Source organism: Oryx dammah, unplaced genomic scaffold, assembly GCF_014754425.2.
Source record: "Oryx dammah isolate SB20612 unplaced genomic scaffold, SCBI_Odam_1.1 HiC_scaffold_11077, whole genome shotgun sequence".
NCBI lineage: Eukaryota > Metazoa > Chordata > Mammalia > Artiodactyla > Bovidae > Oryx > Oryx dammah.
The window spans coordinates 2595384-2618691 of NW_024080471.1; the positions used below are offsets into that span (position 1 = coordinate 2595384).

Here is a 23308-nt window from a genome sequence, read left to right on the forward strand (position 1 = left end):
AGTGGTGTATCCTGTAATGTAAATTAAATCTATCTGGTCTGTTGTGTCATTTAAAACTGTATTATTTTGTCTGGATGATCTGTCCATTGGTGTTAAAGTCTCCCACTATTGTGTTACTGCCAATTTCCCCTTTTATGGCTGTCAGCATTTACTTTATGTATTGAGATGCTCCTAATTGTTGTATCTTTCTTGGATCGTTCCCTTGATCATTGTGTGTTTACTTATAATATTCTTTAAAGTCTGTTCTATCTGAGTATTGCTATGCCTGCTTTCTTTTTGATTCACATTTGAATAGAATATCTTTTAAAATCCTCTGATTTTCGATCTGTATGTGTCCCTAGGTCTACAAAGGGTCTCTTTTAGATGGCATATATACAGGTTTATGTTTGCATCCATTCTGCCAGTTTGTATACCTGATTAGTATTTTGTGGGGAAATACTTAGAGATTATGCCAGTATATTAAGCTTCTGCATACAAAGTAGTAGGCTAAGTATGTTAAGTAGACATGCTGAATGAACCACCTGTATGATGGCTGCCAGTGATGTTTTTATCTATTGCCATTATTCTTCCTACATTTATTAGTTGGCATTGTATACAGAAAAGCTTTTTTTCTGTTCCTCTATTTATTTACAAATTAATGTTACTGTTATTTGTTTTAATGTTCAAATTGCCTCAGATTAGGCTAAGGATACCTGTCCAAGGTGGTTCTTTTGTTGTTTTGACATGTCTGAATAATTCTTTGAACATTTTCATATTGTTTAATAGATAAGACCATCCTGTATTTCTCCTCATGACTGACTTAGAATAAGGCATTACTCTAGAGATGTGGTCCATTTTTGATGGCAGGGTAGTATTTAGTAGTTAATAACTTGGTACTTGGTGTGCTCAGTCCTACTGAGGTGTCATTATGTTCAGGCCCTCTCAGCTGAGAGATCTGTAAAACACACACACACACACACACACACACACACACACACACACACGACCACTAATATAACTATTTGTGTATTTAAAATATGAGTTACAGTCCAGTCCAACCCTCCAAGATGTTTTCTAGCTTCTCTTGTTTCCATTTTAACAGATACCTTTTCCAACAGTGAGGAATTTGACTTTAAACATCCTCCACACATTTACTTATCTGCCCAGTGTTACCAACGCATCAGCCCATGCTAACCGTCTTTTTCACCTGCACTCAGCACTCATGATGCAGGTGGACAGATCACCTTTCTCATCCCTGATGACAGACTTGTGGGGAGGAATGTAGGAGGACCAGCAGACATTTGAATTCCTTACAACCACTGATTCCAGTTCACATCTAATACCTTAAATTGGAAGGAACAGCACACTGAGCATTGGGCCATACTGTATAAATGCTCTAAATGCAGACATTCTACACATTTCACTGATTGATTAGATTAGGCTTAACCTAGAGCTTCTGCCCATTTAAAATGGAAATATTTTTCTGGTAATTACTGTCTGACGTCCACTGAGATGCTACTTCAAACATTTCACACAACTTCAATAAAAGTATCACCTCAAAGTAAATGATTTCCTATAATTTCCTATAGTTTGTGCATTTTCTCTGGCCTGTGGACGAAGTCTTTTCTACAAATACTGATAGAGGGTTTACCTTGATTTCTCTGATATTTAGTGACGTGGTTTTGGGCAGAAGGTTCCCTGTATTCATTCGCCAATAGGTCTTCTCTATTCTGAGCTTAATTCCAGTAGAAGATTTTTCTATGTCCTGAATATCTTCATATTATTTGCTCCCCTCTGAAAGTTATCTGCTGTATTTTAAGAACTGACTTTAGACCAAAGGTGTTCTCAAAATGCTAACAGATTTTTCTCCCTACTTGGTGTTCTTTGTTCTATAAACTGTTGACTTCACCCAGAGTGATTTCCCTCATTTATTACACCTATAGGGTTTCTTCTCCAATGTGTTCTCTGATGTACAGTAAGTTTTGACTTCACATAGAATGATTTTCTGCAAACATTACATTCATAGGGTTTCTCCCCTGTATGGGTTCTGTGATGTGCAATGAGTTTTGACTTCTCACAGAAGGATTTTCCACATTCATTACATTCATAGGGTTTCTGTCTTACATGAGTTCTCTGATGAACAATTAGAGCTGACTGCTGATGGAAATTTTTTCCACATTCAGTGCATTCATAGGGCTTCTCACCTGTATGAGTTCTCAAATGTTTAGTGAGAGTTGACTTCTCAGAGAAAGATTTCCCACAATCACTACATTCGTAAGGTTTTTCTCCTGTGTGAGTTCTTTGATGTTTAATGAGATCCGATTTTCTTAGGAAGGCCTTCCCACATTCATAACATTCATAGGGCTTCTCCCCTGTGTGTGTTTTCTGATGTACGGTAAGGACTGACTTAAATGAGAAGGCCTTCTGACATTCACAACATTCATATGGTTTCTCCCCTGTGTGTGTTCTGTGGTGTTGGGTGAGGGTTGACTTTTCACTGAAGGATTTCCCACATTCTCGACATGCATAAGGTTTCTCCCCTGTATGAATTCTCTGATGTTTAATGAGGTCTGAATTCTTGTAGAAACTTTTCCCACATTCATGACATTCATAGGATTTCTCCCCGGTGTGGGTTCTCTGATGTCTTGTGTGGGCTGATTTCTGGTTGAATGTTTTTCCACATTCATGTTTTTCTCTTGTGTGTATGTGCTGTTGTGCACCAAAGACTATGGTTCCACATTCATTATATTCAATTATATTATCAGTTGAGTGGGTCATCTGAATTGGAGTCAGGTCTGACTTTTGGCTCGAAGGGTGAACACTATGTTCAAAGAGAATGGAGTCCTCAAATAAATTTTCTCCACATTCTTTAAATGCGTAGTGATTCTCTTTTGGATGTGTTCTTTGAGCAATGAGAGGTGAAATATCACAGGTTTTTCTGTATTCAGTGTATTCACAGGTGTTCTGTCCTGTGTAAGGTTTCTTACGTTTAACAAAGAGTGAATTCACATGGAAAGCTTTCCTACATTCATTGTATTCAAAAGGTTGCTCCAAAATTTGAATTTTTTGATGCTGAACAGAGTCTTCATTAAGACAGAAGCCATTCTCATTTTTATTATATTCATAAGACTTCTCTCCATAATGAATTCTTTCATGCTTGTCATCATGGAACCATTTTCTACCTTTGTTAAAGTCAAACTTCTTTCTGCTGCTGTTAATTAATTCTGAAACAGAGGGACAAGAAAGATTAGTTCACAAGGATATTTAGAGGAAATAGTATTAGGTTTGGGGGAGTTGGTCAGTTTAGGTCCTAATCTCTTCATGCCTAGAGTATGACAACAGTGTATACATCCAATTTCATCTCTTTTTCAATTCTACCCAGGAGCAACAAGTCCATATTCTAAAAGCACTAATTCATAAAGGAACAGTATTAAAACCCATGCTGCAATTCTGTTTCTAGCTGATTCATGATGAATAAAAATATGCAACAAAAGAGCATGTCAGTGAACCATTCTTCCACAGGATCAGACTCACAGCTCTATTCTAGTTAGTGTGTGTGTGTGCTCATGTGCACGCTCAGTCATGTCCAACTGTTGCCAACCCCATGGACTGTAGCCCACCAGGCTCCTCTGTCCATGGAATTTTCTGCAAGAATACTGGAGCAGGTTGTCATTTCCTCCGCTAGGGGATCGTTATGTTCTCCTTATTATAATGCATCAGAGTTACTCATCAGGGGACCTTTCCTGACATCAAACCCTGTTTCAATCCCTTCTGGCTTTTCCTCCAAATAAATCTCAATCCTGCTTTCACATACATGTTTCAACATCTCCGTATACCATGAAAATGATAAAATTCTAGACCTGGTCCTAAAATTTCATTATCTTTAACCTTATGATTTTTTGGTTATTATAGATAGCCTCTGAGTGAGTGATAGTTGTTCAGTCATGCCTGACTTTTTGCAACCCCCTGGACTGTAGCCTGACAGGCTCCTCTGTCCATGGAATTCTCCTCGCAAGGTTACTGGAGTGGGTTGCCATTTTCTTCTCCAATAATCCTCTATATCCTTGAGTTTAATGTCCTAAGTGAAAACTCATTTATAATTTTACTTTATTGTAATATAGCTGATTTACAGTGCTGTGTTAGTTTCTGGTATACAGGAAAGTGACTCAGTTATACATATTTTCATACTCATTTCCATTGTAGTTTATTACAGCATACTGGATATAGGACCTTGTTATTTATTCTACATATAATAGTTTCTATATGCTAAATCAAAACTTCCAATGCATCCCTTCTCTATCCCTCTTGCCTTTGGTAGTCACAAGTATGTTTTCTGTGTCTGTTTCATAGATAAGCTCATTGGTGTCGTATTTTAGGTTCTGAACAAAAGTGGTATCATATGGTGTTTGTCTTCCTGACTTAGTATGATAATCTCTAGGTCCATCCATATTCCTAAAAATGGTATTTCCCCTCTTTTTTATGGCTGAGTAATCTTTGGCCACCTCATGCCAAGAGTTGACTCGTTGGAAAAGACTCTGATGCTGGGAGGGATTGGGGGCAGGAGGAGAAGGGGACGACAGAGGATGAGATGGCTGGATGGCATCACTGACTCGATGGACGTGAGTCTGAGTGAACTCTGGGAGTTGGTGATGGACAGGGAGGCCTGGAGTGCTGCGATTCATGGGGTCGCAAAGAGTCAGACACGACTGAGTGACTGAACTGAACTGAATATTTCATTGTATATATGTATCACATCTTCTTTATCCATTTCTCTGTTGATGGACATTCAGGTTGCTTCCATGTCTTGACTATTATAAATATTACTGCAGTGAATACTGGGGTACCTGTTTCTTTTTGAATTACAGTTTTCTCTGAATACATGCCCAGGAGTGGGATTGCTAGATCATAGGGTAGTTTTATTTTTTAAGGAACCTCCATACTGTTCCCCATAGGGGCTATGTCAATTTATAGTTGTACCAACAGTGTAGGAGAGTTCCCTTTTCTCCACATCCTTTCCAGCATTTATTGTTTGTAGATTTTTTGATGGTAGCCATTCTCTGGTGTGAGGTAATACCTCACTGTAGTTTTGATTTGTATTTCCCTAATAATGAGCAATGTTGAGCATCTTTTCATGTGCCTGTTGGCCATCTCGGTATATTATTTGGAGAGAGATCTATTTAGCTCTTTAGCCAATTTTTTGTTGAGTTGTGTGAGATGTTTGTATACTTCGGAAAATAATTTTTGTTGGTTCTGAAGGATTTAAGTATCATTGAGACAGTTTTTTAGCCATCATTTTCCAAACGTTGAATGGATATATTTTTCTCTAGGTAAGCCCAGCTATTTATCCCCTATAAATTGCTTTTTCATCTACTGTCATCCACTCCTCACTGTTCCCCTAGTTCTGTCTTCTTTGTGTGTTCCAGCCCGTCCACCTTTAGATGTATAGATGTATGGGATTCTCTGGTGTCCTGGTGTGTTAGGCAGAGGGATTTGGTGGTTCCCAGATTTTACTGCTTGGAGATTGAAGGCAAATAACAAGACAGATATCTCAACTATAACCATAGTGACATCACTCAAAGGGCAATTTTTAAAAAAAGCTTTGTGTTTTGTGGATACTGCATCAGACTATATGGTATAAATCAGTTTGTCCTAAACCCTAGAGAAAGTCATCCCAATCAGGGAAAGAAGTTTTTGTGGGTGAAAATTTAGTGTTCATGCCTAGAATCTTATACTACCGGAGACAGAACAAGTTCCCATGATGGATAATTTTTGCCTATGGGGGCATTAAAAAAGGATTAGGTTCTCAGGGAAGGTAGTATACAAAGGAGACCACATGACCAAGGTGGTCTTCAGATGGAGCTACTTTGGGAGATGCCTTTTGGAAAAGTAATAGAATTTTCTAATGAGTTCCTGTTGAAATCTGTTGCCTGACCCATTAGAAGCTGATAATGGGTCTCTAGCCTATTGCACCTACTTTTGGGTGGATCACTTGGAATCTACCAGACAACCTGTAAAAAAAAAAAAAAAAAAAGACAAGCATAATCTGGGATTATGTTTATGTGTGTGAAAGTCTGGCATTAATTTGTCCTTTAAGTGTGAGCCCTCTGATAACAGGGATCGTTATCAGAATGTTCAAATACTTGTGCAAGCCCCTGATAATGAAACAAACCTCAGACAAAACCTCAGACATGCAGTCTGTAAGCAGTTTTCCTATAGTGTGGTTACTTCATTAGAAAGAGGTGTGAAATTTGTTCTTGAATTTAGCTGAAGAGATTCATGGGCCTGCCTCAGCCTAGAAGGCATTTAAACCAGCTTCATCTGACTGGCCAGAATTGTATGGATAGCAAAATGTGCCACTGACTTCATTGCAGTTCAAGGCACAGTGTGGGCAAAATACTAATGTATCCTGCTTCACCTGGGTACAGCTAGGCCAGGTAAAACCTTCATGTTAAAGGCTAAAACAAAATGAGAAATGGCTCATTATATAGAAAAACTGGCCTGAAGTCACCTATGGAGAAGTAAAATGAGTGGCACTGTGGGATTCTACAAAATATAATTTTACTTTGCTGCACAGTTAGAACTTTGTGAGTGAATATTAACAAAACTTAGAACCTAAATGTTGGAGAGTAATTTATTACATATGGATAGAATGCTAGAGAAATTTACATTTCATTGAGGGTGCTGAAACCTGGGACCCTGATGCAATCTTTGGTATAAGGCTGGAGACAAAGTGTTTGTTCTTTTTTTCCCTGAAGAAATTTGTCTACCAAAAAGTTAAGAGAAAGAACTCCAAATCTTCTCTCTCGTCTCTTAACAGAGGAGAGGGAGTATTACCTGTCCCTTCTACAGAACCATGCTCAGATTCATTGTTAGTGTTCTTCACCTGCAATACCAACTTCAGCAGGACTCCTGGCTTCTCTCTCATTGCACCAAGACAGTAGGTACATCAGGCCACAGAGTTAGTAGTTCATATTAAGTAAATATAATTCATCATTATTCTGTTCCAGAAACTATATGTACTCTATTTATGATATGGACAAAAATAAATATGTACAACTTAACACTCTGAAAATCTCCACAACAATAACTTCAGACCCAAATGGCTTCAGTGGTGAAATTTTCCAAACACCGAAGAATTTATTATAAAAACCATGAAACAATGTTCTCTTGACTCATCTTACGAAAATGAGTGTATATGCAAAACGGAAAACAAACTTATGGTTACTCAAGGGGAGACTGAAGGGTGGAGGGACAAATTAGGGGTCTGGTTTAAGAGATACAAACTGTTATATAGCAACAAGGATATACTGTATAGCACAGAGACTTATATGTATTGTCTTGTAATAACTTATAATGGAGTATAATTTGCAAAAATATTGAATCACTATGTTGTTCACCTGAAACTAATACTGTAAATCAACTATTTAAAAAGTGTAATACTATTTTTCAAATACTGAAAAATTCAAAATAAATCTTTTAAAACAAGTATGTTTCAAATATGTACCCCAATTATGTTTCAGTAACAGAATGGAGGGATAAGTTCTGGGATAGTCACAGTGGAACACTGCAAAGGAATAAATTACTGATACACGGCATGTATGACAAACACAGTGCTGATCCAAAGACAGCAGACACATTATATAATACATACATAGTGCACATATATTTACATATAGTACATACTGTATGACTACAATTATCTGAAGTTAAAAACAGGCAAACGATCTATGCTATTAGAAAGGGGAGCAATGTTAGTTACTGGGAGGACACCACCAGGGGCCTTCTGGGGTGATTAAAAAATTGTTCCATATGTTCATCATGATTGATATATGGGCATCTCTGTATAGACTATTTACTTGAATGTTTAAACATTTGCATTTAACTCATTATATAATTTATACCTTAAAAGAGATACCACCATTTTGACCCTGGGAAGATATGCATGATTCAATGACATTGAATACTTGAGCCATGTTAATGTGCATTCCAAAGGTCCAAAGCCACAAAAACATGATTCCTGAAGACCCTTTCAATGGTCTTAATCTCTGAAGTAACCCTTTGTGATCTTATTTTCTCCTAAACAGCATGTGGCTTATACTCCCACTGACTCACTCACCTGGGACACTCTGACTTGAGCACTCTTCCTCTAATATCCATGGCTCCTCTCCTTGCTCCAATTTGAGGATCACTTCTGGCTTAGGGATACAGTACCCTGTGAATGAGGATTATATGACTTGAAACAAATTGGATAAGTATCAGGGTCTTTGAAGGAACAGGACAGTGTACTTCAAAGAATATACAATTAAAGAAGGCTCATTTAATCCTATAATGGGGCAGAGGTGGCTCCCCTGGTGGCTCAGAAAGTAAAGAATCAGCCTGCAATGTGGGAGATCCGGGTTTGACTCCTGGATTTGGATGATCCCCTGGAGAAGGGAATGGCAACCCATTCCAGTGTTCTTACCTGGAGAATTCCATGGACAGAGCCTGGGGGGCTATAGTCCATGGGGTCACAAAGAATTGGATATGACTCTGTGTGGGCAGAGGACAACACACTCTTTCTGGTACTCAAAAGGGATAAACTGACCTTGGTCTCTAAATCCCAAACCTAAGTATTATTTTAGTCTACAAAAATCCCACAAGTTTCTATAAGTAAGAAGGTACATGTACACTGGGAGTCTACATACATGGGAAACAAGTGCTACCTACCCACTGAGATGAGGTGGCTGTAGTTCTCTAGCATCACATCCCTATACAGCATCCTCTGAGCTGGATCCAGGTGCTGCCACTCCTCCTGAGTGAAGCCCACAGTCACATCCCAGAATGACAATAATCCCTAGAAAACCACACTTTGGCTCAATCTCCAGGGGTGAGAATCAGATGATTGATGTGGGGGAAGAAAAAGAATTTAAAGACTAATTCTTACCATTTTCCTGTAAAAATGTTAACAAAGGATCTTTACTTTGTAGCTTACACTTTGGTGTTAAAGTGTGTATAGTATTACACTTTGTGATTAAACAAAAGAAACCACGGTAGAGATACCATTGGCAAATCGGTTTATTACTTAATGGAAAAATACCCTCATGCCTTTATATGACTGAAATTGTCCTAGTTTTTGAGAATTCCAAGTTGAATAATTTAGTCTTCCTGGTCTCAAAGAACTTATTCTCATAAGGAAACATATCAAGACATACCTACCATATAACTTAAAGGATTCATATCACAAATACATGCAATGCAGACAGAGATCATAAAGGGATGCTATGCAAGTTCATGTGAGAGTGTCAGCCCCTTGGATTTCACTAAACAGATAACACTTACAGTGCTTATATAGAAATAGTAGTTTATTTGCAAATATATGGAAAAACTGCTGGAAAAGAAAATGTGTAGCAAGCCAATGGACTGCACAACAGGACAGGAGAGTAAGTCTGAAGCTGTGATGAGATGAAGGCTGTAGAGGCAGGGGGAGAAGCTTTGGGGGAAGGAAACCAGGGACTATATTTGGCTTAAATTCTGTTAGTGATCTCCAGATATTTCATCACTCAACCTAATCTATAAAATTCTTGAGCAACCACTAGTTTTATTTCTCTATAAATTAAATATTATCAATTCACATACAAGAACTTAATTCTGTTCTTACTTTTCAGATAAAAATCTAAACAAGCTAGTACTTTCTTCCTGTGTCCTAAAGAACAGACAGTATGTGACATACACACAGTTATCTTGCACACTCCCTTGGGGCACAGCTTCCCTCTCTCCCCCACCTCTACTCACCCCAGGTCATTGCTGTGAATAGCAGGAAGCCAATGGTGAAATGGAAACACACAATTCAGTCCCACTTAAACTAATTGTTGCTGAGGAAGCAGTGATCTCAAAGTAGGGTGGAGACTGTGCTGGAGAGCACTGTTGGAGCTGGATCGCATATAGTAAGGGGGCAGCAGCAGCAGAAAGGCTAAACAGACAACTTGGTTAACAGAGGGAGAGAGAAAGAGTTACTCTCAGAGGCTCTGCATGGTCTGTTAGAGGTTCTGGAAGCCTCTTGTCAAGTCTGGGGAAACAAAAGGAAGAGCAGGGTAGACACACAAGTGAAATGAAACAGACATAAAGTACACCAAATAAACAGAACAAAGAAGTGGAATATCAACTGGAAGTTTGGATAGATGATTCTGGAAAAGAGGAGAGAGCTCTAGTATGAAAAAAAAAAAAGACTTGGGTGAAAATGGCAACTCCATGTCACTGGGCTCACCAGAGTGAATCAGATGGTCACAGAGGAGATAAGGAAAGAAAGAAATGCCAGCACAGAATATGAAGGAATACCAATATTTGAGTGGCTGACAGAAAAAAGAAAAATAGGCTAGAAAAAAGAAAAATAGGCTATGAAAGCCAAGAAGAAAATTTTTGAAATGTAAAAAAAGAACCAAATGACAGGAGAATAATAGGAAATAATAAGTAACAGTTTCACAAGTAACACAGTTTCACAAATAACTGACACTCCCAATTAAAGATGGCAGACTTAAAACACATCTACTTCTGAAGCCTCTGATGCCTCCAGCAATGTAAGTGGAAGAAACAATAAAAATAAATGTGCAAATAACAGAATATACTGGAAGACAATTTTATTCAACTTCTAGATGATATGAGCAGATAGTATTAGAGAGAAACTACAAGCATGGTACCTACAATTTATATAAGCACAGATGTGGAAGCTTCTGACCACAGCCAGTGACCACCAAGCTCTAAGCCCTCCAACCAGGGCTAAGGGTCAGCCTAGGTGGTAAGACAAATGGCAAAATAGCTGACAGTTGACTGCTAGAGCATTTTAGTGTCCCCCTTACTCTGTGGAGATCCAGCAGTTAATGAAGACCAAAGTTGAGGAGCAGCCATTTTATGAAGTTGGGACACTTAAAAAAAAGCTCCATACATAGTTGGCCCTCCATATGTACAGGGTCCACATCCACAGATTAAACCAACCACGAACTGAGAATATTTGGGGGAAAAAAACTAGAAAGTTCCAAAAGGCAAAACTGAATTTGTCACACACCAGCAACTGCTTACAACTACATACTATTTAAATAGTATTTACATCATATTTGGTATTATAAGTAATCTGTTGGTGCTGCTGCTATGTCGCTTCAGTTGTGTCCAACTCTGTGTGACCCTAGAGATGGCAGCCCGCCACGCTCCCCTGTCCCTGGGATTCTCCAGGCAAGAACACTGGAGTGGGTTGCCATTTCCTTCTCCAATGCAGGAAAGTGAAGTCGCTCAGTCGTGTCCGACTCCTAGCGACTCCCTGGACTGCAGCCTACCAGGCTCCTCTAGTAATCTAGAGACAATTTAAAGTATATGAGAGGATCTATCACAAAGGAGGCAAGAATATATAATGGGGTAATGACAGCTTCAATAAATCATGCTGGGAAAACTGGACTACATGCTCACACCATAAAAAGTAAAACTCAAAATGGATTAAAGACTTAAATGTAAGACCTGAAACCATAAAACTTCTAGAAAACATAGGCAGGGAACTTCCTTGGTAGTCCAGTGGTTAGGACTCTGTGCTTCCATGGCAGGGGGCCCGGGTTCAAACCCTGGTCAGGGAACTAAGATTCCACAAGCCATGTCCAAAAAAAAGGGCTAATAACCCCTGACCCCCCCACCCCCAAGACCTATGAGCACTACCTTCTCTTTAACATTAGTCTTAGCACCATCGCCAGGCCGACCATTGGCAACAAGAAGAACCAAGAGATATGGGGCATCAAATGCCAACTGTCACTGGAAAAGCCCAGTTGTCTATGAAGCCTCTACTGCAAGATGGTGGCTCCTCTTTTGTTTGAACAGGGAAAGTAAGCAGGAAGCCCAATTGTGGAGAGTTCAGCTATTTTTATTCTTGGTTTTCTGTTGCCTTCCTTCTACAAGTATATTAGAGAACCACTGGAGACAGAAAACTATGAGGTGTTGCTTTTTAGAAATGATTATGAAAGCTTTTATCACTGCTATACCCTTAAAAGCCTAAGCTCTACACTTTTTGAAATTTTAGGGAGAGTGAGCCTATAATTTCAAGATACCTTAAATAGCAAAATTTGAACCATGTCTTCCAAGTGCCATTCTTCATAAATCTATTTAGAATCAAGGTTAAAAATCACCACCAGCAAATCATTTTCGTAGCCTATATGGCAACTGAATATTCTATTTAATTTTTCAGCATTGCTTTATTATAAGACACAGGTTGCAAAAAATAATAAGCTATTTGTATTGTAAGCTGAAAAGAATGAGAATCATAGAGTAGATCTGCAGCAATCTCTTCTGAGGATAGCAAGAAAAATAGACATTTCAACTGAACCTTTAGATTCGCAATCAGGTTGATGGAAACATATAGCCCCAGGTCATTCACCTTAAAACCTAAATAAAGAAACAGTCAGCCAACCAGAGGTATAGAATTGGTATAGAATTTAAAGGCTCAAGAGATAGTTTTCTATGACAGTTAACCTGGGGTATCCTCTAATGCACATTAATGAAGTCTCCTTTATGTACAGTTGGTAAGGTCCCCTGGAGGAAGAAATGGCAACCCACTCCAGTATTTTTGCCTAGAGAATCCCATGGACAGAGGAGTCTGGTGGGCTACAGTCCATGGGGTTGCAAAAAGTTTGACATGACTGAGCGACTAATACTTTAGCAATGTTTTGGACATTCTACTCAAACAAGGGAAACAAAAGCAAAAACTACCAGGTAGGGACTAGATCAGACTAAAAAGGATTTGTACATTGAAGAAAACTATCAACAAAATGAAAAGGTGGCCTAATGAATAGGAAAAGATATTTGTAAATAATATATCCAATAAGGGGTTAATATCCAATGTGTATAAAGAACTCATACAGCTTGACATTAAAAAAACAAAACAGTTAAAAATGGGCAGGGACTTGAACAGACTTTTTTCTAAAGAAAACATACAGATGGCCAGTAGAAACATAAGACAATTTCTGGCTACCAAGTGGCAGCGGTTGGGGAGGGAGGAATTAGATGAAGGTAGAATAAAATGTAAAAACTTTCAGTTATAAATAAGTACTATGGATTAAGTACAGCTGATAAAGATAATTTACACTGCTACATGTTATTAAATGAAAGTTGAGAGCAGACAATCCTGAGTTCTCATCAAAAGGAAAGCAAATTTTTTTTCTATTCCTTTAGAAAAAATGAGATGATGGATATTCACTTAGCCTACTGTGGTAATCATTTATGATATAAGTCAAATCATTATATTGTACACCTTAAATGTAGGTGCTATATGTCAATCACATCTCAGTAAAATTGGGAAAAATTTAAAAGTACATGGCATGATGTGAGTAGGTTTTATGCAAATATTACACTATTTTATGTATGGAACTTGTGCATCTGCAGATTTTGATATCTTTGGGAGGTATCTAAAACCAACCTCCATCAGATACCAAGGGATGAGCATATATGGACAATATGGACAATTCTGCCCAAAGTTAAGTTAACTAAGAAATACAACTCTTCAAACTTCAGTCCTCCATAATGTGGTTCAGTTGCTAAGTCATGTCTGACTCTTTCTGACCCTATGGACTGCAGCACACCAGGCTCCCCTGTCCTACACTATCTTCTGGAGTTTGCTCAAATTCATGTCCATTGAGTCAGTGATGCCATCCAACCATATCACCCTGTGCTCCCACCCCTACCTTGCCTTCAATCTTTCCCAGCATCAGGGTCTTTTTCAGTGAGTCGGGGGTTTGCATCATGTGGCCAAAGTATTGGAGCTTCAGCAACAGTCCTTCCAGTGAATATTCAGAGTTGATTTCCTTCAGGATTGACTGGTTTGCTCTCCTTGCAGTCCAAGGGACTCTCAAGAGTCTTCTCCAGCACCACAATTCAAAAGCATCAATTCTTCATCCCTCAGCCTTCTTTATGGCCCACATCTCACATCCATATATGACCACTGGAAAAACCGTGGATTTTTGTCAGCAAAGTGATATGCTGTCTAGGTTTGTCATAGCTTTCCTTCCAAGAAGTACACGGTTTTTTAATTTTATGCTTATAGTCACTGTCCATAGTGACACTGAGTGAACTCTGGGAGATGGTGATGGACAGGGAGGCCTGGCGTGCTGTGATTCATGGGGTAGCAAAGAGTTGGACATGACTGAGCGACTGAACTGATAGTGATTTTGGAGCCCAAGAAAATAAAATCTGTTACTGCTTCCACCTTTTCTTCTTCTATTTGCCATGAAGTGATGGGACTGGATGCCATGATCTTAGTTTTTTGAATGCTGAGTTTCAAGCCAGCTTTTTAACTCTCCTTTACCACCCTTACTGAGAGGCTCTTTAGTTCCTCTTCACTCTCTGTCATTAGAATGGTAACATGGATGTACCTAGAGAGCACCATGCTAAGTGAAACAAATGAGAGAAGGACATGGATGTACCAAATGGGTGCCAAGTGAAATAAACAATACAGAGAAAGACAAATAATGTATGATTTCACTTATATCTGGAATCCAAACAAATATATGAACAGATATAACCAGACAGAAACAGAGTCATTAAAAAGAACAAACCGACAGACCTTAGTGCTCTGATTCCAGGACACATCACCCTCCACTTCAGGAACTGAAGGGGGACCTCCTACTTGCCTGCCTGGCCTGAAGGAAAGTCCTCTGTGTCTATCCCTAGCCATTACCTACAGAACCTTGTGGTAAAAAACAGCCACATCTACATCCTTAACTATCCATTTACTTTGTCATAGTTACTGAAGCTAATCAAACTAGATCTTCATAGAGAAATATGAAAAGAAAATGAAGACTTATCAAACAAGTAGGGAGAACCAAAGCATTAAAAGTAAGCCATCAGAATGAACAGAATGATTAAGGAGTAAGGGAGGGGGGAAGTACAAAAATAAGGGTAAGTAGTGAAATATTCTAAACAAAATCCTCAAAGAGGGACTTCTCTGGTGATCCAGTGGTTAGGACTCAGTGCTTTCACTGCCGTGGCTGAATTCAATCCCTGGTTAGGGAACTCCTATCCCACAAGCTGTGTGGCATGGCCAAAAAAAGGATACGCAAAGATATTCCAAAGAATATTGCTTCCACATAAAATGAGAACAGCTGTCTATAAGAATCCATCAGAGAGAAAACAGAGTACTTGGAAATGTTCATATTTGCTTAAATTGTGGAAATATAAGATAAATGCTCTCAAAAGGCTACTAGAAAACGAACTTGACAAAGAATACAAAATTGTCTCTCAAAATAAAAATCAGAAAAATAATGAGCTTATAAAATGTGAATGAATTCATAGATAAATACCACTCTAAAAGAAATTCTAGGACAGACCACATAGGATAGTGGAAAAAAAAAAAAAGAAATAACAGCACATATGCCCAAAGAAATAGATGAATCTTCAGATTTAAAAGACACACTGACGGCTGAGACACTGTGAGCACACGCCAGTGTTACTTGCTTGCAGTGTCCCTCCCTCCCCACAGTGCGACTGAACAAGTGAGCCTAAAAAAAGTGTTCACCACCGCCCCCCTTGTGTCAGGGCAGGAATCAGACACTGAAGAGACCAGCAAACAGAAGAAGCTAAAACAGAGGGAACTGCCTTGGAAGTGACAGGTGCAACAGATTAAAACCTGTCGTTAGTACCGACTACATAGGAAGGGGCTATAGATCTTGAGAAATATAAGCCAGACCAAGGAACTATCTGAAAATGAACTAACCCCACACTGCCCACAACAACACCAGAGAAAGTCCTGGATATATCTTTACTATATTTATGATCATTCTTTTTTTTTTTAACTTTTAAAAAATTTTTAAGTCCTCTATTACTCCTTTAATTTTCATTTTTATAACCTACTATTACTTTTCAAAAAAAGACCCTATTTTTAAAGCAAACTTCATATATATATTCTTTAATAATTCTTATGACTTTTTTTTCTTCTTCTTCTTTAATATTGTATTTTTGAAAATCCAACCTCTACTCTAGATTTTTTAATCTTTGCTTTTTGGTATTTGTTATCAATTTTGTACCTTCAAAAACCCAATCTTCAGTACCCATTTTTACTTGAGAGTGAGATTACTGGCTTGACTGCTCTCTCCTCCTTTGGACTCTCCTTTTTCTCCACCAGGTCGCCTCTGTCTCCTCCCTCCCCCTTCCCCTCTCTACCCAACTCTGTGAATCTCTGTGTGTTCCAGATGATGGAGAACACTTAGGGAACCGATTACTGGCTGGATCTGTCTCTCTCCTTTGCATTCCCCCTTTTTATCCTCCTGGCCACCTCTGTCTCCTTCCTCCCTCTTCTCTTCTCTGTATAACTCTGTGAACATCTCTGAGTGGTCCAGACTGTGGAGTGCACATAAGGAAGTGATTACTGGCTAGCTTGCTCTCTCCTCTTTTGATTCCACCTCATCTCATTTGGGTCACCTCTAACTCCCTCCTCCCTCTTCTCTTCTCCATGTAACTCTGTGAACCTCTCTGGGTGTCCCTCACTGTGGAGAAACTTTTCATCTTTAACCTAGATGTTTTATCAACAGTGCTGTATAGAAGGAGAAGTCTTGAGACTACTGTAAAAATAAGACTGAAAACCAGAAGCAGGAGGCTTAAGTCCAAATCCTGAGAACATCAGAGAACTCCTGACTCCAGGGAACATTAATTGATAGGAGCTCATCAAACGCCTCCTTACCTACACTGAAACCAAGCACCACCCAAGGGCCAACAAGTTCCGAAGCAAGACATACCATGCAAATTCTCCAGCAACACAGGAACACAGCCCTGAGCTTCAATATACAGGCTGCCCAAAGTTACTCCAAAACCACTGACATCTCATAACTCACTACTGGAAACTTCACTGCACTCTAGAGAGAAGAAACCCAGCTCCACCCACCAGAACACAGATACAAGCTTCCCTAACTAAGAAACCTTGACAAGCCACTGATACAACTGCACCCACAGCGAGGAAACTCCACAATAAAGAGAACTCCACAAACTCCCAGAATACAGAAAGGCCACCCCAAACTCAGCAATATAAACAAGATGAAGAGACGGAGGAATACCCAGCAGGTAAAGGAACAGAATAAATGCCCACCAAACCAAACAAAAGAGGAAGAGATAGGGAATCTACCTGAGAAAGAATTCCAAATAATGATAGTGAAAATGATCCAAAATCTTGAAATAAAAATGGAATCACAGATGAATAGCCTGGAGACAAGGACTGAGAAGATGCAAGAAAGGTTTAACAAGGACCTAGAAGAAATAAAAAAGAGTCAATATATAATGAATAATGCAATAAATGAGATCAAAAACACTCTGGAGGCAACAAATAGTAGAATAATGGAGGCAGAAGATAGGATTAGTGAGGTAGAAGATAGAATGGTAGAAATAAATGAATCAGAGAGGAAAAAAGAAAAACGAATTAAAAGAAATGAAGACAATCTCAGAGACCTCCAGGACAATATGAAAAGCTCCAACATTCGAATTATAGGAGTCCCAGAAGAAGAAGACAAAAAGAAAGACCATGAAAAAATACTTGAGGAGATAATAGTTGAAAGTAAAGTGAAGTCGCTCAGTCATGTCCGACTCTTTGTGACCCCATGGACTGTAGCCTACCAGGCTCTAAGGAGCCTCTCAGTCATGGAATTTTCCAGGCAAGAGTACTGGAGTGGGTTGCCATTTCCTTCTCCAGGGGATCTCCCCAACCCAGGGATCAAACCTGGGTCTCCCGCACTGCAGGCAGTTGCTTTACCGTCTGAGCCACCAGGGCAGCCCCTACTAGCTGAAAACGTCCCTAAAATGGGGAAGGAAACAATCACCCAAGTCCAAGAAACTCAGAGAGTCCCAAACAGGATAAACCCAAGGCAAAACACCCCAAGACACATATTAATCAAATTAACAAAGATCAAACACAAAGAACAAATATTAAAAGAAGCAAGGGAAAAACAACAAATAACACACAAGGGGATTCCCATAAGGATAACAGCTGATCTTTCAATAGAAACTCTTCAGGCCAGGAGGGAATGGCAAGACATACTTAAAGTAATGAAAGAAAAAAACCTACAGCCCAGATTACTGTACCCAGCAAGGATCTCATTCAAATATGAAGGAGAAATCAAAAGCTTTACAGACAAGCAAAAGCTGAGAGAATTCAGCACCACCAAACCGGCTCTCCAACAAATGCTAAAGGATATTCTCTAGACAGGAAACACAAAAAGGGTGTATAAACCAGGACCCAAAACAATAAAGTAAATGGCAATGGGATCATACTTATCAATAATTACCTTAAACATAAATGGGTTGAATGCCCCAACCAAATGACAAAGACTGGCTGAGTAGATACAAAAACAATATATATATGTTGACCCCTATATATATTGTCTACAAGAGACCCACCTCAAAATAAGGGACACATACAGACTGCAAGTGAAGGGCTAGAAAAAGATATTCTACTCAAATAGAGACCAAAAGAAAGCAGGAGTAGCAATACTCATATCAGATAAAATAGACTTTAAAACAAAGGCTGTGAAAAGAGACAAAGAAGGACACTTCATAATGATCAAAGTATCAATCCAAGAAGAAGATATAACAATTATAAATATATATGCACCCAACATAGGAGTCTGCAGTATGTAAGACAAATGATAACAAGTATGAAAGGGAAAATTAACAATAACACAATAATAGGGGGAGACTGTAATATCCCATTCACACCTATGGAGAGATCAACTAAACAGCAAATCAACAAAGAAACACAAACTTTAAATGATACAATAGACCAGTTAGACCTAATTGATATCTATAGGACATTTCACCCCAAAACAATGAATTTCACCTTTTTCTCAAGTGCTCTCAATAGATGCAGAGAAAGCCTTTGACAAAATTCAACATCCATTTATGATAAAAACTCTCCAGAAAGCAGGAATAGAAGGAACATACCTCAAACATAATAAAAGCTATATATGACAAAACCACAGCAAACATTATCCTCAATGGTGAAAAATTGAAAGCATTTCCCCTAAAGTCAGGAACAAGACAAGGGTGCCCACTTTCACTGTTACTATTCAACATAGTTCTGGATGTTTTGGCCATAGCAATCAGAGTAGTAAAGAAATAAAAGGAATCCAGATTGGAAAAGAAGAAGTAAAACTCTCACTGTTTGCAGATGACATGATCTTCTACATAGAAAACCCTAAAGACTCCACAAGAAAATTACTAGAGTTGATCAATGATATAGTAAAGTTGCAGGATATAAAATGAACACACAGAAATCTGTTGCATTCCTATACACTAATAATGAGAAAGTAGAAAAAGAAATTCGGAGAAGGCAATGGCACCCCACTCCAGTACTCTTGCCTGGAAAATCCCATGGATAGAGGAGCCTGGAAGGCTGCAGTCCGTGGGGTCACTGAGAGTTGGACACGACTTAGTGACTTCAGTTTCACTTTTCACTTTCATGCTTTGGAGAAGGAAATGGCAACCCACTCCAGTGTTCTTGCCTGGAGAATCCCAGGGATGGGGGAGCCTGGTGGGCTGCCCTCTATGGGGTTGCACAGAGTCGGACACAACTGAAGTGACTTAGCAGTAGCAGAAAAAGAAATTAAGGAAAAATTCCATTCACCATTGCAATGAAAATAATAAAATACTTAGAAATATATATACCTAAAGAAACTAAAGACCTATATATAGAAAACTATAAAACACTGATGAAAGAAGTCAAAGAGGACACTAATAGATGGAGAAATATACCATGTTCATGGATTGGAAGAATCAATATAGTGAAAATGAGTATACTACCCAAAGCAATCTACAGATTCAGTGCAATCCCTATCAAGCTACCAACAGTATTTTTCACAGAACTAGAACAAATAATTTCACAATGTGTATGGAAATACAAAAAACCTCAAATAGCCAAAGCAATCTTGAGAAAGAAGACTGGAACTAGAGGAATCAACCTGCCTGACTTCAGGCTCTACTACACAGCCACAGTCATCAAGACAGTATGGTACTGGCACAAAGACAGAAATATAGGTCAATGGAACAAAATAGAAAGCCCAGAGATAAATCCACACACCTATGGACACCTTATCTTCGACAAAGGAGGCAAGAATATACAATGGAGAAAAGACAATCTCTTTAACAAGTGGTGCTGGGAAGACTGGTCAACCACTTGTGAAAGAATGAAACTAGAACACTTTCTAACACCATACACAAAAGTAAACTCAAGATAGATTAAAGATCTAAATGTAAGACCAGAAACTATAAAACTCCTAGAGGAGAACATAGGCAAAACACTCTCCAAAATAAATCACAGCAGGATCCTCTATGACCCACCTCCCAGAATACAGGAAATAAAAGCAAAAATAAACAAATGGGATCTAATTAAAATTAAAAGCTTCTGCACAACAAAGGAAACTATAAGCAAGGTGAAAAGATAGCCTTCAGAATGGGAGAAAATAATAGCAAATGAAGCAACTGACAAACAACTAATCTCAAAAATATACAAGCAACTCCTGCAGCTCAATTCCAGAAAAATAAACGACCCAATAAAAAAAATGCCAAAGAACTAGACAGACATTTCTCCATAGAAGACATACAGATGGCTAACAAACACGTGAAAAGATGCTCAGCATCACTCATTATCAGAGAAATGCAAATCAAAACCACAATGAGGTACCATTTCACACCAGTCAGACTGGCTGTGATCCAAAAGTCTACAAGAAATAAATGCTAGAGAGGGTGTGGAGAAAAGGGAACCCTCTTACACTATTGGTGGGAATGCAAACTAGTACAGCCACTATGGAGAACAGTGTGGAGATTCCTTTAAAAACTGGAAACAGAACTGCCATATGACCCAGCAATCCCACTGCTGGGCATACACACGGAGGAAACCAGAATTGAAAGAGACACGTGTACCCCAACGTTCATTGCAGCACTGTTTATAATAGCCAGGACATGGAAGCAACCTAGATGTCCATCAGCAGATGAATGGATAAGAAAGTTGTGGTACATATACACAATGGAGTATTACTCAGCCATTAAAAAGAATACATTTGAATCAGTTCTAACGAGGTGGATGAAACTGGAGCCGATTATACAGAGTGAAGTAAGCCAGAAAGAAAAACACCAATACAGTATACTAATGCATATATATGGAATTTAGAAAGATGGTAATGATAACCCTGTATGCAAGACAGCAAAAGAGACACAGATGTATAGAACAGTCTTTTGGATTCTGTGGGAGAGGGAGAGGGTGGGATGATTTGGGAGAATGGTGTTGAAACATGTATACTATCATGTAAGAAATGAATCGCCAGTCCAGGTTCAATGCAGGATACAGGATACTTGGCACTGTGCACTGGGATGACCCAGAGGGATGGTATGGGGAGGGAGGTGGGAGGGCGGTTCAGGATTGGGAACACGTGCATACCCATGGTGGATTCATGTTGATGTATGGCAAAACCAATCCAGTATTGGTTTTTACTTTATAAAATAAAGTAAAATTAAAAAAAAAAAATAAAAGACACACTGAATACAAAGGACGGTTTCTGGAAAAAAATTAAAATGTGTATGTAGCTCCACCTGATGAAATATCTGAAATCCAATTAAAAATCCTTAAACTTCTATGAAAGTAAACAAGTAATGGCTGACTGCAAAGCAATAAGAATCAAACTGATACCTGATTCATCCTGAGCAAAAATCAGTAACAGAGGAAAGGAAGAGAGAGAGATGCTTACAATTTTCTGAAGACAGTAACTTTTTTTTCCTGCCCAGAATTATATAGCCAGCCAAAAAGCCATTCATACAACAAAGAAAAACAAGTATATGATAAAATTAAAAACCATACATCCTGAGCTTGTTTTACAAAATTATTCCAGAGTATACACTATTGAAACAGCAGAATCCAAGAAAGAGAAATACATGACACAAGAAAAAAGTGAGAATGTAAGAGATCAGCATTAAATAGTTTCCAGTAAAGCCAGAAAAGACAGTTATCAGGGTTATAAATGGAAGGGAAGTGGTTCTGTTTACTGAACAGGTGGCATAAGACTGTCAACATCCTGAGAAGTACATGTACTCAAAGCATCCCTCCATAATGACCATGGACAGTGCTGCAGGCTTCAGACTCAGGCTGAGCTGCTCTGAAACAAGAGAAGTGGCATTGTTCCACCAATGAACAAAGAATTAATATAAAGAAAAGTGCTGAAATAGGCAACCTAAAATGAGATGATAAAACCTGCAAAAAAAGACAAAACAAGTCCACTATCATTTACTGCAGTGGGCTCAAACCCAGGTAAAAAGTCCCAACCATTTTCAGTGTTCCTTTGAGTAAATCACTCCATCTACCTTCCACATGGATGTTTGTTGACTACCATTCATCACCTCTAAAATGATATAAAAAGAGCACTGGAATTATATGAGCTAATAAAGGGATGGTACCTGAAAGGCCTCACACATGGTCATTTTTCAATTACAGCTTTTCTACAGGTCAAGAACTACTGTTCTCACAAATTACTTTTGATATTGCCAACAACAAAATAACCTGAATACTTCAAGCAAGTCTAACTAGCATTCCATTTTTTAAGAATAGAAAAAATATTAATATTAAACATGTAAATAAACCATTAAAATGATTTCTATAAAACATGGGATATGAGAGGGGGAGAGAGTAAAACCTGCTGGAAAAATCACATCTTGTTTATAGTTTTGAAATATATATGAACATCAAATTATATGTCTGAAATTAACATAATATTGCAAATCAAAAAGAATTCAGTCCAGGCAGAAAACCAGTAGGCATTGTTCAAAAACATTTTAAGACCAAAGAAAAACCCATAGCTACCTGGGCAAAAGATTCCTTACAGACATACAATACGTTACCTAAAGCCTGGGGAAAAATGTTGGGGATACAGTTTCTTTTTTGGGTTATTCAGATAATGAAAAATACTTGTGTACACTAGGAAATTTAGAAAGTCATACACATACCCAGGATAGGCTGCACTCCTAGGAAAGACCTCAGAAGACCTAAGCTTGTATGTCTAGTTGATCTCTACATGCAGAGCAAGCAGGATACTGTCAGGAGCCGCGTTAGGCATTACTGACAAAATGGAGGCATGGCCCCAACTCCCTCTCTTTGTCCCACAGGCACGGACCCGGGATGAAGGAGTTAGGCCTTGTGATTCTGACTTGTTTTTTCCTCTCCTCAGCTGAGTTGACTGAAAAGAATATTAAGGTACTTACTGTTCTTATTGCACAAAGCCTTCTGCAGCTGTGCTCAGAGAATAATTCATAAAGTTAATCATTGACATTTGTTCAAAGACTTTTACAAAAGAGTGTTCCAGGA

At 38.6% G+C, this 23308-nt stretch overlaps 1 protein-coding gene and 1 non-coding gene across 2 annotated transcripts; one reads left to right on the plus strand and one right to left on the minus strand.

Moving 5' to 3' along the window:
* Positions 1-1884: 1884 nt before the first annotated feature.
* On the minus strand, positions 1885-9061 carry LOC120860440 (zinc finger protein 37A-like). Its single transcript, XM_040236240.1, has 4 exons — positions 9056-9061; positions 8686-8812; positions 8096-8191; positions 1885-3203 (listed from the first exon to the last, which is right to left on the minus strand). The coding sequence occupies exons 1-4, from the start codon at positions 9059-9061 to the stop codon at positions 1885-1887; spliced, it is 1548 nt and encodes a 515-aa protein (XP_040092174.1).
* Positions 9062-11500: 2439 nt separating this feature from the next.
* On the plus strand, positions 11501-11573 carry TRNAG-UCC. Its single transcript has one exon. It is a non-coding gene; the product is annotated as a tRNA-Gly (tRNA).
* The last annotated feature ends 11735 nt before the right edge of the window (positions 11574-23308 follow it).